The sequence below is a fragment of the Branchiostoma belcheri genome, unplaced genomic scaffold (assembly GCF_001625305.1).
Source record: "Branchiostoma belcheri isolate BF01 breed outbred unplaced genomic scaffold, Haploidv18h27 scaffold18, whole genome shotgun sequence".
NCBI classification, from domain to species: Eukaryota; Metazoa; Chordata; class Leptocardii; order Amphioxiformes; family Branchiostomatidae; genus Branchiostoma; species Branchiostoma belcheri.
The window spans coordinates 838,000-857,228 of record NW_017803268.1 but is presented as its reverse complement, the minus strand read 5'-3'; the positions used below and the strand labels follow the sequence as shown (position 1 = coordinate 857,228).

Genomic DNA, 19,229 nt, shown 5'->3' with positions numbered 1-19,229 from the left:
GATTCCTACATTTTGCAAATTTTGACATTATAAATGAACCTTGTATATTATGTATATAACCTTGAAATTATGTATATATTGCGCTAAGGCCACAGCAAGTAGATTTTATGGATGACATCCTCCGAAGACTCCAAATCTAATGCGATAGGGCGAAAAAAAACAAGACGGGCCAAGAAAACAAGATTCCTTCATTTTCAAATTTTTACATCATAAACCTTGTTAAACAAAAAATGATCAATATGGTGCTAAAGTTACTGCCAACTATTTCACCATCCATTTGTCACTGACAAATAAAAGCTTTCAATCATTGTACAAATGGCTATAATTCAGTGGGAACATCACATACGAAGAAAAGGAATGAAATATCTCACTGCACCAAAGTAAAAGACAAAACAATAAATAAGAGCCCTGTCTTGTCTCCTTCATATTTATCTGCCATCCACATTCCGGCATGGCAACAGACATTTTTGCCCATTTTTGGCATGTTGACCACTTTCAGAGGGCAACAAAATTTCTTCTTTTTTTTCAAAATCAGGCGAAAATTAGTGCACGCGTTGATGTTATCCATAAAATTACTTGCTGTGGACTGAGCCAGAAACAATTTCTGATGTTGACCTCGGGCACATGGCTGAGAGGAAACCGTCTGAAGCGTTCTGCCTTTGTCGCCTCGCATCCGTCAGCGAGTCCGACTGACTGGACCGGATTTGTGAACTTTTTCGCGTGCCATCAACATTACAAGTCATCGGGTTGTTGTTGTTTTGTTCATGTTGTTGGTTACAGAAATCAAACATCAATTTTTGAACATTGAATTTATTTGATATATATAGAAAATATATAGATAAATTTGAATATACGGTATTATTCTTTTTTCGAGCCTAAATACAACATTACAAGTCATCGGGTAGTTGTTGTTGTTATTGATTACTAAAATCAGACATCATTTTTTCACACTGGATTTATGTCAAAATAGACAAATATGATTATGTGATTATTCTTTTTCTCGCGTAAACATTATGTAACATTACAAATCAAGTTTTTGTTGATTGCTTAAAATCATATAGACATAATTTCTTTTTAGTATCATGTCAAAACAGATGAATATGAATATTATTCTAATTCTTATCTAAAATATTGACAGATATGCACATAAAGAGATTCAGATGCTACTAAATCACCTTGTACAAGATCATCATATGTTAACGTTGTTATTCTATGCAATATTACTAGTTATAAGACCCCCCCTCCCCTACATACACACATACTCACATATTTTTCAAGGCCGTGCTTTGATATCTACTAATCTGAAGGGACGTCGGTAAAATATATTTGGATGTATGGTTCCTACAGAAGGACGAGACAGTGACAAACAGGAAGCGATGCACTGGGGGAAACCCAGACCTCAACTCAGATTAACATTCCTACGTTTATCAGCGAGACTGTGGGAGATCTGTATAATCCGAAGCACGTTCTCTGTAACTGTACCCGAACATTGCCAAGCACACTAAGGGTACGAAGGACCAAAACGCCAAAATTTGTGCTCAACGAAGGAACTAAATTCAACAGAGAAGGGACTAATTTCAACAGAGAATGAGCTAACTTCAACAGCGAAGGCGCTGTGCTCAGCGAACGTCCTGTGCTCAGCGAACGTACTGTGCTTAGCGAAGGAGCTGTGTTCAGCGAACGCACTGTGTTCAGCGAAGGAGCTGTGCTCAGCGAAGGAGCTGTGTTCAGCGAAGGGGCTGTGTTCAGCGAAGGGGCTGTGTTCAGCGAAGGGGCTGTGTTCAGCGAACGCACTGTGCTCAGCGAAGGGGCTGTGTTCAGCGAAGACCCTTTGCTCGATCAGTGTTGATGCCCTAACGGCTAGGTAAAATTATAGCACCATCTTTTCCTTTCCAATTAGACCCGACAGTCCTACAATTTATCCAACAGTCCTGCAATTTATCCAACAACCGGATTCAAAATATTACAATCATGAACTTTTAAGATGATTGTTATAAATAGAGGAATGAATGACGACCTTTATTGGGCATTTCGCCACAATTGGTTAAGTATAGATCACAACAAAACAAGATACGAACGAACAGATACATGGTCTATTTCTATTTGTAAATCTTGGAGAGTGTGTTGGTTTATTACGGCTCCACGCACTGTGAATGATACACATGATGCAGACCATGGTCTTGTGCTTTCCATGATGTTTGGGTCTGATACTTGTACATTACTTTGTACAAGGGGGACTTGTTTTCTTGCGACACATAGAAAACTGTCTGATCATATTTTACCTACAACAATGAAACACTAACTAAAGAATATTTTTTAATACTAGTACCAGACACGTACGCTGTCAACACTATTTTTTCTTCAATATGCTGTTATCTGATCTTAACCGCCATTGTTCTCATACTGAGACTCGTACGGAATGCAGGAAATCGCACCTCTGTGCCAGTCGTCCCTAAGCGGTTGACAAAGGTGATTAGGTGATTTGGAGCTTGGGGGATTAGGGTGGGTCTCTCGACAACTTTTACGCTTTTATATAGCCTCTACCAGGCTTGGGGAGGTGGCTGGAAAGAGTAGAAATCGGCCAAATAGAGAGATAAGCATGCCAAGGGAGTGTGTCCGTTGAGAGAACAGTTCGCCGGCTAGCTTTTATACCGAATTGAATTTTCTAGAAACACAATCACTTAAAAATAGTAGGTCATCTTGATACAAATTACAATATGTCAAATAGCTTTCCTACGCCAAACGCCATGAACTCGAGAGCACAAGACAAGTTTTGGGCGACCCCACGTAGTATGACTACAAACACATGGTTCGCGTCACCTTCAAAACACTTATTAATAAGTATAGTACAGTCAATTAATGCGTGGAAAACAGCTCTATAAGAAGCTAGAATGGCTGCACTGTGTGTACTATTCACAGTGAGTGGTGCCGTAAAACCAAACACTATCATCCAAGATTTACAAATGCAGATAACCGATCTAGGCCAAGCTATATATTCTGGAATGCGGTACTTTTTTGAAGTGACGTCATCCATGTATATGTTTTCATAGTGCGTAGAGCAAGGAGCCAGTAAAACAGTTAGGAGAAGCCAGAAAGGCTGCATTGGGTTTTGGGTTATTTTTGACGTGTTTTTTAGGCTTTGTTAACGGGGTTTCTTTTTGCGATGGGACTTTTTTTGGGTGAAAAAAATTCCAGTGCAAAAAAGAATCCCGATAAAAAGCCTAAAATTAAAAACGCACCAAAAATAACCCCAAACCCAAACCTCTGCTTGGACTGGAGAGTACTGCATCGTGTGTATCATTCACAGTGCGTGGAGCCGTAATAAACCAACACACTCTCCAAGATTTACAAATACAAATAGACCATGTATCTGTTCGTTCGTATCTTGTTTTGTTGTGATCTATACTTAACCAAGTGTGGCGAAATGCCCAATAAAGGTCGTCATTCATTCCTCTATTTTATAACAATCATCTTAAAAGTTCATGATTGTAATATTTTGAATCCGGTTGTTGGATAAATTGCAGGACTGTCGGATAAATTGTAGGACTGTCGGGTCTGATTGGAAAGGAAAAGATGGTGCTATAATTTTACCTAGCCGTTAGGGCATCAACACTGATCGAGCAAAGGTCCTTCGCTGAACACAGCCCTTTCGCTGAGCACACGCTGAACACAGCCCCTTCGCTGAGCACAGCCCCTTCGCTGAACACAGCTCCTTCGCTGAACACAGCCCCTTCGCTGAGCACAGTGGATTCGCTGAACACAGCCCCTTCGCTGAACACAGCCCCTTCGCTGAACACAGCTCCTTCGCTGAGCACAGTGGGTTCGCTGAACACAGCCCCTTCGCTGAGCACAGTGCGTTCGCTGCTGAGCACAGTGCGTTCGCTGAAAATAGCTCCTTCGCTGAGCACAGTGCGTTCGCTTAGCACAGCCCCTTCGCTGAACACAGCTCCTTCGCTGAGCACAGTGCGTTCGCTGAACACAGCTCCTTCGCTGAGCACAGCGCGTTCGCCGAGCACAGCTCCTTCGCTGTTGAATTTAGCTCATTCTCTGTTGAAATTAGTCCCTTCTCTGTTGAATTTAGTTCCTTCGTTGAGCACAAATTTTGGCGTTTTGGTCCTTCGTATAAGGGTCTATTTTGCAAACAGTACATAGTTTTAAGGTGGCTAGATTCGCCTCTTGACAACCCAATACTGCCGCACACATTGCAATTCTGGCAAACTGTGTATATACCTGCCGACATTTTGTGAAGACAAAGTTGTAAAATGACTTATGATATTAAACATTGCCAAGCACACTAATGGCTTTTTTTTGCAAACAGTACATAGTTTTAAGGTGGCTAGATTCGCCTCTTACTACTACTATACACCTAATACTGCCGCACACATTGCAAGTCCGGCAAACTGTGAAGTATTCTTCTTTGTCTCTGCCGATATTTTGCGAAGACAAAATTGTAAAATGACTTATGATATTAAACATTGCCAGGTACACTAAGGGCCTATTTTGCAAACAGTACATAGTTTTAAGGTGGCTAGATTCGCCTCTTGACGACCTAATACACCGCAAACATTGCAAGTCTGGCGTAGTGCAGTCGGCGACAAAATACTTTTCCTTTGTCTCTGCCGATATTTTGCGAAGACGAAATTGTAAACTGACTTATGATAATCCTCGTACTATAAGCTCCATCTGTTCTTACATTTACAACTGTCTTAAGAAGCGAGAAGAAGCAGAACCTGTAGATATATTTCAGTCTACCATTGCTATTTACCATGACCTGTACTTAGTTCGTAATGAGCAAATATGTATAATAAAGGTCTTTCATTCATTAAAGGGGGAGGGGGGGGGGTCAAAAAGCATTATCGTTAAACTGACCGCAGTGTTAGTATAGCTGAGAATATTTACTGTTATATAAATATGGCAGTGGCTAAAGCACAACATCTCTGCAACCACTACAGTGTTTTTAAACACTTCACGCACTCGAGCTATCGCGACTAAATATAGGCATTGGAAAGAATCGCTTGTTTTAATTTTGCTTAGCGGAGGCTGAGTCAGATAGAGTTGGGGAATTTTAATTAGATTCTCAACGAGTAGTTTGGATTTCTTAGAAGTGGTGAGAGCGCAAAAACAATGTTTGGCGCGGAAAAGTTTGACACAAGTATGTATGCAAGCGGCAGCTAGTTTAGATATCACGAACGAATGTGTGTTGCAAAATTTAGTGCTTGTTTTCGTCAAATTTAATTGGCAGAAATGAGCCCCACGTTTTGTTTTAATATAGGTTACCATAATGTGAGAGTGATATTTTTTGACGCCTCTTGGGTATGTTTTGACATTCTAGAAAGGCGCTATGGTCTCTTATGTGCCCCTCACAGCGAGCAGCCGTCACAACCGTGTGCACTTGCGCCTTGTTATGTCCACTTCGAGAAATAACTGGGGGTAACCCTTAACCGGCACTCACGTTTCGTGTGTGCGGGGGACTGTTCGTTCTTTGAGTAGTCTGGGAAAATATACACAATTCGAGACATTTTGGATATTTCTTTACAAGAAAAATGTAGCGTAAATTGATTTTGTATGTGGTATTTTTATATACACGGCAAGCTGGGAAAATTGGCAGTATACTTTTAACTTACGACGCCCCACTCGCTGATAGTTACTGATTCTCCCCCTGCCCAAATGTAACATTACCATACCTGGTCATGTTCGTCCTCTATGTCGTCTGCGAGTACCATCTGCAGGTTCACAATGCCCGTACTCCGTCTTTTCTCCCGTATATGTCTGTTCTTCAGCTTTCTGCCGCCCTTCTTCTCCTTCGATCTGGAGGTCTTCTGGGGCTGTTGTTCCCGGTCTTTTGGGGCGGCGCTGGCCCCTTCTGGCTGTTTAAAGTTCTCGGGCGTTCCTAAGTTCGTCTCGGCGGCTGTCGCCCCGTGCACCCGCGTCTCTTGCGTGTATAACGCCGTGGTGCTTACGGTGGTGACCGTCGTCTCGGTGTACTGCGTAGCCGGCATGGCCTCAGCCCTCGCCGCGACTTCCATCTCTCTCGCCCGCCGCGCGCGTATCCTTGCCCTCCGTGCCATTTTATCTTCGCATCGCTCCCCTGGGGCGAACGCACGGCCGTCAGCGGGCTCCGCCATGTTTCAGCCGGGGTACTTACCGGCGCGATCACGTCACTCTGTAAGCCGACACTTCCTCCGCGGCGCCCGGCCAAGGCAACTCAAGCATTTGGCAGTAAGCGAAGACATTTCAAGAATTTGCTTTCGCGTCTTATTTTAACCTGTGAGGTTTCGACTTGACGGAAGCGAAGCGGAGACTTGGCGGAAGGCTGGTTCTCTCGCTCCTGTACACAGCTGCTTGCCTCATTTTTTGCTCCATTCCTAAAAAGAACAAAAAAAAGAAAAACATTTCTGCCTTTTCTTACTAAAAATTAATTTGATATCATTAAAAACAAATAATATTATTGCCATCACACATACAGTCAATACATATACATGTATTTATAATCAACAAAGCATGAACTAAGAATTCTATATCCATGTAACATATTCATTTCAGCAATAAAAAAGACAAATAATAACTAGCTCAGTTGTTTGTTGTTAGGAACAGTTGGTTTTTATCTTGTAATGATATTTGACAGTTACATCTCTGATATACTGTAAGCTAGGGTTGACATTTGAAGTGTAGCTGATAATGTTACACTGTACTAAATTAATAAGAAAAGAATCATATTATATGTGCTTGGGTCCTCTACATTGTATAGTATACAGTAGCCAAAATTACTACTCATAATTTTTTTAGTTAACAAAATGTTTAAGAAAATTTAATTCTGAAATTGACAAAAAATGTTTTTGAATAGACGTCCAGTCACGCAACAAATTAAAACAAAATAATTTATATAATTGAAATATATGTATAGACTATAAAGGACTATTTATTCTAATTTAACTATGTACCTAATATTGAAATTGAGTCGTAAATTAGTTATACTTCTTACAGTAAACAACTTATAATGACATATCTTGCTTATAATAACTCATAGTGACATAAACGAAAGGCCAACCATCCTTGTGGCGTAACCAGTCTTACGACGCAAACATTGTGGACTTTCTTCGTCGACGTAAGAGAGGAATACATGTGTCGTCTGACAATGACGTCATCAATGCAGACACACGAAAACAAGCGCCAAATATCACCTACTCGTTGTTATATCGTATAGATGAAAAAAATACAAGTACCTTTCTCTTTTTAAATATCTGTTGTAATTTGAGTCAAGAAATTAATTAACATTATAAAGTAGTATGTATAAAATATCCCTTGTCACCATCTACATTAGCCCAGTATCAGTAACTTCGAAGCGACCTCTGGCGGAGTAGAATAGAAGTACATTGTGTCTCATTGCTTGGCAGTGGCCCAATCTTCAAGCAGATGTTGGGATGCTAAATGGTTACGTTTTCCTACCTGTCCGTTTTGTAACGTGTCTATAGATAGTTTGAAAGACTTGCCATTGCCACTTTGATTGCATTTTTGATTTATAATTTGAGAAAATCCATGGCGATCAAGACACTATCTAATCTCCAAGCAGATCCCTCTCGGTGGCAAAAAAGACAGTATCAAATTGGCCAGGCAGTATCCATTAGCCAGAGAAGGTCCGCGGCCACCGGTGAGGATCAGGACAAAAAAACGGCCATATATAAAAAGGTAACGATCATTCCCCACAACCTCTGCTTGGAAAGTAGACACTATCGAGTATAGAAATAAGCCATGATGGCACTGGTATACCTACAGAGAAAATAACATCCAAAATAACACGAGAAACCATAGATTCCCCTCGTCACAGGTCGTTTGCGTTACTTCTTCCGTTCCGTCCCATGTGGCGCCCTGGAGCTCACTGAGGAAGTGTTCTCTGGCGCCTTGACTTGTTCTACCTCAAGCACCCCTCCACTCGCACACAATGGTTTCCCCCGGTAGAAGGCTAACGGGTCGACTGGAGTTACACATGTTCAGCCACCGTGTAATATGTTAGCTGTGGAAGGATCAGATGTAGTCTGTAAAGTTGTACATTGTACGAACCAGACCGACTAAGTACATGTATCAGTAGTTTTTCGACCTACTAGGGGCTGGCTCCAGACTGCAAGAAATATATATATACATTGTACGCACCAGAGGAACTTCTTTTTGAGTACCGTATTGAATCTATTTGTGAAAAAAAATTGATTTCCAAATCGCGCACAGGCAATCGTAAGTACATATTTTAGAAACAATAAGGTTCTTTATTTGCAAACGAACAGTGCATGCTTTAGTATCATATCTCGAAATCATACCTTTACAATTAACGGTACAAATTTTAAACGTTCTAATTAAGCTATCAAAGTAGCGCAACGTACGACGATGATGATATTTCTGTAAGCTTTAACTTGTGTTTGTTGCTTAAGCTTGTTTCTTGACTAATATATAGAGACTTAAGACGTCCAGCTTCTACTTGTCGTCTGCTTTCCTCACTAACTCAGAGATCTAGCCTACTACTTGTAGTTTGTTTGTTTGTTTGTTTGTTTTTCTCACCAACAGAGACCAAGCTTCTGCAAATAGTTGTCGTCTGTTTTTTTATTCCAACATGTAATCACCAGTGGTGACGACACACTCAAGTTTTTTCAACTTATATTAATGCCGCCACCAGCACAGGGCCAAATACATGACAGGACAATACTCATTTACATCTGAGCTAAGTGAGGAAAGTCGTGTTAAGATCGGTGGCATGTCAGGACTCGAACCCGGGACTCTTAGTTCCGAGTCGCACACAACCCCACGAATTGTCGTCTGTTTCGGTCTCACAGAAAAGACCTATCATTATACGTTGCAGCTTCGATTAGTCGTCTGTTTTTCTCAATACGAGACCAGCCTTCTACTAATATGTGCACCTGTCGTCTGTTTTTCTCACAAATAGATACCAAGCTCCTACTCGTAGCCTGTTTCCCGATAAGTAAGAGGGTCTGCATGCCCTTTTTCGTTAACCGTTATGGGCTATTTTAATTTACCGTTAATCGTTGCCGGCCAGCTCTAATTCAACGTTAAGCGTTATCAGTATATTCCTCGTGAAGCGTTATTGGTCGTTTTAATTCAACGTAAAACGTTATTTGTCATCCTAAATTCAGCGTTAAGCGTTAATGAATAATTCTTCGTTACGCCTAATTTTGCCTTTCAAAATGCAGGAAAATGCGTGATTAAAGGTTTAAAAATACAAAATTTCCCGGGGGAGAATGCCCCCGGACCCCCCTACATTGCTCGCGCCCTTGGCGCTCGACTCGAGCTTCATGCGCTCGGTCCCTTCGGCTCTAGCCAGAACCAGTCTTCCCTTCAATTTCCGGAAGTTTGCGGAGAGTTACAGTAATTTTTTTAACGAATCCGTCAACCTTGACAGGCAAATTAACAAAAATCTTGAGTAAAATATGAAAACATACGAAGGACCGACAAACACTCTCAACACCATGATTTGCCTCTCAAAATGCGGGAAAATTGCGTTTTTGAAGGCTTAAAAATCCTAAATTTCCCGGAGGAGCATTCCCCCGGACCTCCCTGGATTACGAACGCCTTCGGCGCTCCCCTCTCAAAATCCATCGGTAAAACTGGGCAGACTGAAAAAATGCAAGCTGTCCGACGTCGACTCGGACACCCCGGTATTTATGGACGCACTCGGGGACCAGGGCAGGTGGGAAACACAGGGGACACATACCTTTAATGCATGCTTCATTACATGAAAGGTATACGTAATTTTGTCAGTGATCACCTTTTCTCACAAAGCAAGATATTAAGTCCAGTGCAGCTCGAAAAAAAAAGCCTGTCAATTTACCGTTAAGCGTTGCCGACCGTCCTGAATTTACCGTTAAGCGTCATCGGCCCTGCTGAATTTACCGTTAACCGTTGCCAGGACCCCCCATGCAGACCCTCAAGTAACCGTGGCACGTGCCGGGTTCTCCCTGCCTATTGTACGGCGTGGTTCGTGAGTCTGTGTCGGTGATCCTAATCTCGGGTATCTGACCAGGGAAACAGTAGCGGGGTGTACCCTGCCATAGAACACCGTGTAAACAACACGGTACCGACCGACACACATAAACAATGCTTTTCACCACACAACTTTATGCTGTGGTCACATTTCCAAACCGGGGCCCGGCCGGGTTGTTTCGATTAACGAAAAATCAACAATTTGTATCAAAAACATACGCAAATAGTTACCATTATTAATTTTCTTCAACGTTTTCTGTGCTTCGTTGTCTTTTATATCATACTTTTCGTTCCACAAGACTGATTGGTCGGGTCCCAGTTTGGAAATGTGACCTCAGCATAACCGTTCTACTGACGAAAAGTATACTAGCAACTAGTTTCGCTACCGTACACCTTTGTCAAGATAGTAGCCAGCAAAACTTCTTGTAACTATAGGCATTTGAAAGCAGTTGTTGCTCATACAAACCGATACAATTGCGTTTACAAAATAAGTACTAGTATATGTACCAGAGTCGCGAACAGAATTGTCTTTTTTTTCTTCTTCAAAAGCAAGCATGAAGAGTCCATTCCAGCACAGGAAAATAGCAATGTGTGCCTGAAATATTTTTAATTTCTTGTAAAAGTTTTAAGCCGTACGTACCTTGTGGTTCAGAGGCCCTAGCTATATAGAGAGTAAAAAGGAGTAGTATATCTACCTTGCGTTGGTCGACCGTGGCAAACTTGCATATATCGGCAAACTTGCCCTGGGTTTTAGGGTACTAATACAGGACTCAAAATCAAGACATACGAGAAATGTGCTTGGAAAAGGCGAGAGAACATAGTCCGCACAAGTAAACTAGACATGATTATGATAAAGATCACTACGCGGAAAGCTACAAGTGCTTATAATTAGATCAATGACGTAATTACATCACATCGCGATGCAGGTGTGCGAAATGACGTCATAATTAGGATGCCTCGCGCAGGTGCGCAGGACGACAGCGACTCAGTTTAGTTTTTGCGCCATTCTCGAAAGAAAGAAGATTGGTAACAGCCGGAGGGTGAAATATTCTTCTCGGGAAGGTGCATTACCGGAACTAGAGAACATGTGTGACAGAACCTGACCTGAAGTTCCTCGGCTGCGGGAAGATGGACAGAATTTGCGGCGCAGCTGGCATGGACGAGCCGGTACAGGTTGTAGACATCACATCGGACTCTCCTCCTCCACCAGAACGTGTATCGTCTACCTCGTCAGAAGTTCACGAAAACTTGGCTCAGAATGTCTGCTTCCGTCCTAAACCGTTTACAGTAGACTTCTGCAACGTGGAAAAGACGCAGGAAGAACCAACTAGGCACGGTCATGCGTTTGTCGGTGAGGGGTTCGTCCAGCCACCGCCTGCTAGCAACCACCTGCACGGTAACTTCGTTAACTGTGGTAGAGAGTTTGAAAACTGTTCGCAATATCGTCCGTTTTACCCCGGCGTTCCTTGGCAGTCGTATTTTCTCGGCGGGAACACCGTGAGCTCCTTCACGACCCTCGGGGCCAGGTGCAGTACGGCCCCGTCCGTTCGTCCTGCGGTCGCCGCTCACTCCCTGCAGAGCCCGTACGTCAGTAACCACGCCCGGCCGGTCCCCGTGCCTACCCCGCCTCCTGAGAGCGACGACATCGGCTACCTCCGAGGAAACGGCTTCCTTCTCTCCGTCCCTTCCTTCCCAAACCTTTCTCCAGAAGACGTCGACAAAACTGGACATCTTACTCAAGACATTTCCCCGTCCAATGCTACTTGTGTTGACCTAGAAAGCTTCTTGCAAAAAGACGACGATTCGCGGCTGACTCCCTCCCCGGACGACCCCAACCCTCCGCCGTACGTTGGTGAGGGCTTCGGCGGGCGCCACGCCTTCCGCGGCCCGCCCGCTGCCGTCACGTACCCGACGCCCAAGCCCGAGCTGCTGAGTGATGTGTTGCGGAGGGAGGGCGGCTCTCTGCCCGTGCCCGTGGCGATCGTACGCCGACGCCGCCGGTCGAGCGGCAGTAGTTCGCTGTCAAGTCACGACGACCCAGAAGACATTATAGCAAAGGTATATCTTACAAATATTTTAACAGCAGAAATTGCCCGATATTTTGCTATCATTTATGGTTATTATTTACATCAATACATGTACAGTATACTTATTCTTTTCTGGTGATAAATTCTGTACACGTATTATTAATTGTTTGTGCTCATATCAATTTTGTTCTCAAAATCATTACATCATTCGTGATCAGAGGAACACTGTTTCCTCGTTTCCGTGCAATATGTATTTTACGCTATAAATTGCTTGTATACATCTTCTTATGCTTGTGTACATCTTCTTATTTGTTTATTAATCAATTGATTTGTTTGTTTGTTTGTTTGTTTGTTTGTTTTGTTCGTGACATGATAGAGACGTGAAGCTAATGCCCGTGAGCGCCAGAGAGTACGTAACTTGAACACGGGGTTCGCCAAGCTGCGTCGCATGGTGCCTTCCCTGCCTCCCAACCGCAAACCCAGCAAAGTGGACACCCTGCACGCCGCCATGGACTACATCCGGACCCTACAGTACGTCCTACAGGAGGCGAACAAGTCCCGGGCTGTCCCGCTGTCCCGTCCCGTGTGTTTCCCGGCGTTGGACGGTGTCCCGGGGGACAACGTCACAGTTGTGTACGGGACTCCAGGGGAACAGGTCAACATGCCACTGGACCCCGGCCCACTACAGGTAAGTTGCCCTTGGACTATTGTATACAAGTTTCGTGTTGTCCCGCTGTCCCGTCCCGTGTGTTTCCCGGGGTTGGACGGTGTCCCGGGGGACAACGTTACGGTTGTGTACGGGACTCCTGGAGAACAGGTGAACATGCCACTGGACCCCGCCCCTCTACAGGTAAGTTGTTCCTTGAACTATTGTATACAAGTTTCGTGTTGTCACACCGTCCCGTGTGTTTCCCTGGGTTGGACGGTGTCCCGGGGCACAACGTCACAGTTGTGTACGGGACTCCAGGGGAACAGGGGAACATGCCACTAGACCCCGCCCCTCTACAGGTAAATTGTCCTTGGCCTATTGTACATATTCTAGAGTGGACTCATTCCTCAAGCTAACCGACATCAAGCACATCACAATAAGATACCTAGAGCTACGTTCTAGCCTCTACGTATACCAGGCTTTGGAAAGCAGCTGGAAAGACTAGAAATTGACCAAATACATGTAGATTATATGTCAGGCTAGTTGGTCCACGCCAATAGAACAGTTTGCCGCTCACTTAAACTGTTCTCTTAGCGCTGACCAACTTGGCCAATGTCTACTCTATTTGACCGCTTCCTGAATAGAAGGTAACAAAATTTACGTCTGAAACTTTTATTCTGCCTCTCACCACCGACCGGTGCCTGTGCTAGATGTCGGTTACCTTATTAAGGAATGAATCCACTCTACAATATATTGCCCTTAAGCTTGACTTGTCCATCATTTTTCTTACCCTAAATTATCGAGTTGCTTGTCAGCATAAAGGACGCATGTAACTGTACGATTTTTATTATTTGTATATACAAGTAAATATGTGTTCTTCTACTGTTTACAGAATTTTCTAGGATTTCTAATTGAAGAAAATCAAATAAAGATTATCAATGTGATAAACTATACTTTATACTGATCTTCCCACAGGTCCAGGCAGTTGCCGTGCCAGGAATGGAGCATTTCTTACTACAGCACAACAACCGGACAGAGGTGCGTCCTGTTTTCGTACCATTTTTTGTCATCACGCTCAGGCAAAAAAAAAAAAAGACGATTTGAAGTGGCAATTTTAGCTAGCAGTGCAGATGAATTGGGACATCAACTTTGCTTTCAACGACCTTAGTTTACAAACCATGCCTTGCCTTTCGAAACAAGAAATTTGACAACGTTTCTCTCTATTTGATTGACGTGTTTCATTCAAATAATCTAGTCTTAAGTCCTCCCATAGCCTCTGTCTCCTTGAAACCTTACTATCCCCGCATTCCTTAGCAGATTAGTAACTTAAAGACGCGTGTGGCTGATCCTTGAGTGTAAGACAGGGCCGGTAACAGTATCTTTTCTTGGCAGTGGTTGTGGAGAATGCCGCATGTGCAGGGCGGAAACATGTAAACGTCGCCATGTTTGCCAACCGGTGGTCGGTTTCATCCCAAATCAATTGAATGATGTTAACGCTTCATATAACAGTGGATGGCCGCGTGCTCAAAATATATCAAAGAGAAAAAAATTAATTTGTTTACTAAAGATTTCTTCCTTCAAAGACATATCAGAGCAGAAAGAAGATAGGTGATAGTGGATTGGCATAAGTTTTGTGTTTGAAAGATAGGTTTTGATGATCAAAATCGTTTCTGTAATGAAAAAGAAAAGAACAAAGATCACACGCATAGTTTGTAATGTCCATGGGTGGCCTAAATCGTACCTCCGTGTCGCATGTGCAAGCTTTGTTTCACAACAAGTGATTGTGGTACCAAATGGTCCGATTAAAGGTACTTTAATCTGTAGTTTTGCTTGATTGTCCTCGTTGTACGATTCTCCTATCGAGTCTTTTATCTTATCCTATCTTACACTTGACTGCAAGCAAACAGAATGCTACTATTATTGTTTTATTCCAGTTTTATTTATCTCACTATAAATGCATTCGTCCACTTCCTTCCGTCCGTTCATTCATTCACTCATTCCACTATTCTCTTTTCTTCTGTCCCGCCAGTCATCACTTCACTTTCTCAATTACACCATGCCTCAGTTTTTATATCTTTCCTCTCTCAGTAAAACATTTTATGATCTGTAGAGTCTAATGTATAGTCTTCGTTGTCGTTCCAGGGCGGTTCAAACCGGCATGGGGAGCAGATGTACCTAGAACCCTTCGCACTCAGGAACGTGGAAAGACAGGGTGAGTAAAAGAGAGGGACAGTGTGAAGAAACCAACGCGACAAAGGCCCATTTTAGGCACAGATTTTTGCGACAACTTCGGCAGAGAATTTGACGACAGCGAGACTTCACTGTCGGAATTCTCTTTACACTGCGTTATCGCTGTCACCAATCCCGCTGTCGCGAAAGTCTGTGTCTAAAGTGGGCCAAAGAGCGATGCCGGGGCCGATTGACCATAAGGAACATACAATTGACCAAAAACTTTATTATCGGTATTGCAGCTGCCCCAAACTTTAGCAGTGACAATTAATTGCGATTGCTAACTTTGGAGAGACGATGGCTACAGACGCCTCGATCCAATGATAACCCGATTGTGGGTTGTGTGGCGTATCAGAAGAGTGCTCAACTCCAGTCGGAACCAAGAGGTCCCGGGTTCGAGTCCTGAACATGCCACCGATCTTGTGCCCTTGGGAAAGGCTCTCAACACGCCTTCCCTCACTTAACTCAAGTGTAATGAGTATATTTCTGTCCTGCAGTTGTCCTCTGGCCTGAAATAAGTTGATATAACTTGAGTGTGCCGTCATCATGTCTAGTCATTAAATGTTGGAATTTAAAAAAGATAACTCGTCTGTCTCCTGTGAGTCTAGATGTCCATCACCACTAGGAGAAGATTATTCTAAAACACAAGCGCTGTGTCATCATGTCTCGGCCAGTTCCTAGTCCCAGGAACTCAGCACATATCCGGATCTAATTTCGTATCAGTCCCTTCTTTTCTTCCGAAGACAAGCCGAGACAGTCGCAGTCACCCGTACCCATCCTCCCCCCTCTCCCCCCAGCCTTTGTCCCAATGTTTGTTGTCGTTCGGCTTGATAGAGATCAATCTAGATCGTGTCGGCTCCCAGGCTCTTTGTTGTAGGCAATATCAGATGAAAATAGTTGGGGTATCAAGTCGGTAAAACTGATATCACCGTCCCTGTGGCTATTGTATAGCGGGCTGGTTTTGGGACACAAAATTACCGGTATAAGTGTATCAGGACACCTGTACAGACAGGTAACTCAGCTGTTTGCAATGTGTTCCATGTTGTACCTACTCGCACCTTTTAACCTGAGGTCAAGAACCATTAAAATCAAGTCTTAACCGCAAAGAACAGGCATCGTTAAGTTTTTCAACCTGTAACTTTGAAGTTTGGAAGAGACAAATGGTACTTAATGATAAATTCCAATCGTTGTTTAGCGACGTCTTTCCTGACCTAGTTTCCCATTGATGGGGAGGGGATATCGAGTCCTGGATGAAACCCAAGCACAAACAATGTGGCCGCGGTCATCAATGTACCGACGCGACCGGACAGACAACCGCCGATGTCTCTGTTCTCTAACCGCTGAGGAAGTGTTGAAACATGCGGTCCATAGTATACTAGTACTATAGCTGGGAGGAACAGGAACGATAGCCTCTACCAGGCTTGCTGGAAAGAGTAGAAATCGGCCAAATAGAGAGATAAGCATGCCAAGGGAGTTTGTCCGTTGAGAGAACAGTTCAGCCGCCTCCACAAGCCTGGTAGAGGCTAACTGGAACGTAACGCTAGGGTCTTAGCGCACTGTATTGCATGGACTGTAATGATGATTAGAAGAATTCGAGGAAAACTGTGAACGTTGCATTACTGTCAACCTAAACACAATTACTGTGTGCTGAAACGTGCGGTTGAAACATACTATATTATATATAGGTATAGGAATAACAGGAACGTATCGCAAGGGACTTAGCGCACTGTATTGCATGGACTGCAAATAATGATTAGAAAAATTCGTGGAAAACTGTGAACGTTAGATTTTGTTAACGTAAATACAATCACTGAGTTAATTTTTAGCTAGATCATGTATGCTATGTATGTGTCTGGAAATGCTATGCTTCATCACTTCGAGTGGTAACGTAAAACTGGTGGCCTAACATACTATTGTATGAGAAAGCTTCGATCGCGAGCGTTAGCCTTAAGTGCAAAATCTTTGCAAAAGAACCCATCACATGTATCGGCAAACTTTGGGGTGACCCTGTGTTTGGCTGAAAAATATGTAGTGAATCCGCATTGCACTATCGTAAAAAGCGATGTGCATACTGTAATTCACTTTATGTTCACGGTAGCAAAAGTTCACGGTCTGAGAAAAATGAACATGTTCACGGAACTATATGTTCACGGTGGCGACAGGTGCAGGAAAAAAGAAAGTCCAGGAATCATTTGTTAGCTGTAATGATAAGTTCACGGTACAAAAGTGACAGTGAAAACATTGAACATAACAGTACAGGTGAAAAAATCAGGTCTGAGCGTCTTGACATTCAAAGGCTTTGGGTCTGTTGCAAGAATAAACAGTGGACTGTCATTTTGTTTTAGCCTGAACCATTTTGCCTTTTCATATTTTGTATCTTTTATATTTTACAGTTAATCAGAATTCTTTACCGGCGCCGGTTTTCTACAACGAGCTGAGCATCGGCCACACGGCAGAGGTGCAGCCTGCTTAACATAACGGAAACTGTACAAGCAAGACGATTTGGACGAGAAGAAACATTCCCAGTATTCACTGCGAAGCATTCGTTGCCTTGACGACGTCCAGGAACCACGCCCTAGAAAAGTCTATTTGACGTAATTATGCTAAAGAGGACTATTTACTATGCAGTTATGACAACAAAGGCAAAATTGCCCCTTTGTTTATATTTAACTTTATGCAGAATTTATTTATGACGTTTCGAAGCAAATATAAGGTTTCGACTCTGTTGTATGGACAATAAGTCAGAACTTGCATTGTATAACTTAATGAAATGTAGCAAGGTAGACAAAAGACAGTATTTCCGTCCATGATTTTAGTTGTTTTGCTTTTAGTTCTGTTCACAGTTTCGTTTTGTTTCTGAAAATAATGCAAAATTAGTGTTTTCGTTCGTCACGTAAAAGAGCTATAAAAAAAAAGATGTATGAATGAAAACAACAACAAAGAATTGACTTACAAACTTATCTCTTGTTATAAAATATCATCATTCCGTATTAGTTTATTCGTTTCATTCATTTAGATCTTAGCCTCTACCAGGCACCGGAAAGTGGTCGGAAGAGTAGAAATTGGCCAAATAGACATAGTATGTCCATGGAGGTAGCTTTTTTCTACATCTATGGTACTATAATGTCAGGGGAGTTGGTCCGCTCTCAGAGAACTGTTCGTTGCTGTTAGCGCAGGCCAACTCCACTGGCATATCATCTGTCTACTTGGTCATTATTTCTACTCTTCCAGCCGCGTCTCGATGCCTGGTAGAGGCTAGGAATATCTGACTAGCGCTAGATTCTATAACATGTACAGACGAACCAAGATGGCGGCCTGTGAGGGTGTCATCACCATTTGTTTGTCAATATTGACATAAGGGTATCATCTGTGGGGCGACATGAAACCGAACCGTGTACCGGATTTACGCAGACAATGGGAACAAACTGATAAGAAAAAGCAACGTCGACCCAAAACTGTGGCCAAGCGAGAAACAAATATGAATTTTGTCTGCAGAATTCTGTGACATTATAGTTGATTTTTGTTGACCAATGGCCTGCATATTAAAGTTATTAAACACATTTGAGACGGTTCATATGACTTCCTAGTTATTTGTGTCCATTTCCTTTTTCCTATTATGGATTATCCTGAAATATGCAGTATTAAGTTTAATTGTAGATAGATCTTTTATCATCTCGTTTTCGCATAATGCTAAGAATAACAGAGTTGAGATAGAGATTTGTTACATTGATCTCTGCAGTACATATATGAACTGCTAGGTGGCGATACCGCATCGCCCTTCCATCTCAATCCGTAGTATCTATACTGGATATCAATGCTAAGAATTAGAAATACACGCCTGAAACATTATCGCCCTTTCAAGTGTGGATCAATTCTGACAAAAAAGTACGTCAGCCTAAGCATATCAATATAGACTGTGTTATCTCTTCCGTGTCAAGTCGGTCGTTAAAATCGATCAGCAAAGAGGTCAATGATTTTTGCACAAAGCGGAATTGTCAACAGTGCTTGAATCAACGACGTTATAAATATACCTCCCCGCGCTTTAGCAGTGTGTATATGTTTACATTTTAGAAGTATATATACAAACACTGCGGCGAAGTCAAGCCAGGAGAGAGGGAGAGAGAGAGAGAGCAGAGAGAGAGAGCAGAGAGAGACGGATATGTTTACATTATAGAAGTATATATACAACCTCTGCAGAGAAGTCAAGCCAGGAGAGAGGGAGGGAGAGAGAGAGGGAGAGAGAGCAGAGAGAGAGAGAACAGAGAGAGAGAGAACAGGGAGAGACGGATATGTTCACATTATAGAAGTATATATACAACCTCTGCAGCGAAGTCAAGCCA

The 19,229-nt window shown here is 42.8% G+C and overlaps 2 protein-coding genes across 3 annotated transcripts in view; one reads left to right on the top strand and one right to left on the bottom strand.

Annotated features, from left to right (window-relative positions):
* Window positions 1-6,169, bottom strand: part of LOC109467484 — a 12,792-nt gene extending 6,623 nt beyond the window's left edge. The window contains exon 1 of the mRNA XM_019765498.1: window positions 5,685-6,169. Within this exon, the coding sequence (XP_019621057.1) occupies window positions 5,685-6,125 (441 nt within the window). The 5' untranslated portion in view covers window positions 6,126-6,169. The remainder of the gene's footprint in view (window positions 1-5,684) is intronic.
* A 4,617-nt stretch (window positions 6,170-10,786) lies between these two features.
* LOC109467488 lies at window positions 10,787-17,787 on the top strand. 2 transcript variants are annotated; one of them, XM_019765503.1, is made up of 5 exons: window positions 10,787-12,042; window positions 12,388-12,699; window positions 13,636-13,698; window positions 14,803-14,872; window positions 17,283-17,787. In XM_019765503.1, exons 1-5 carry the CDS (start codon window positions 11,113-11,115, stop codon window positions 17,360-17,362), a joined length of 1,455 nt encoding a protein of 484 aa, XP_019621062.1. In that variant the 5' UTR covers window positions 10,787-11,112; the 3' UTR covers window positions 17,363-17,787. The 2 variants fall into 2 exon arrangements, 1 of the variants encoding a protein (XP_019621062.1); XR_002140084.1 differs by lacking the exons at window positions 10,787-12,042; window positions 12,388-12,699; window positions 17,283-17,787 and adding an exon at window positions 12,742-12,861.
* Window positions 17,788-19,229: the final 1,442 nt, after the last annotated feature.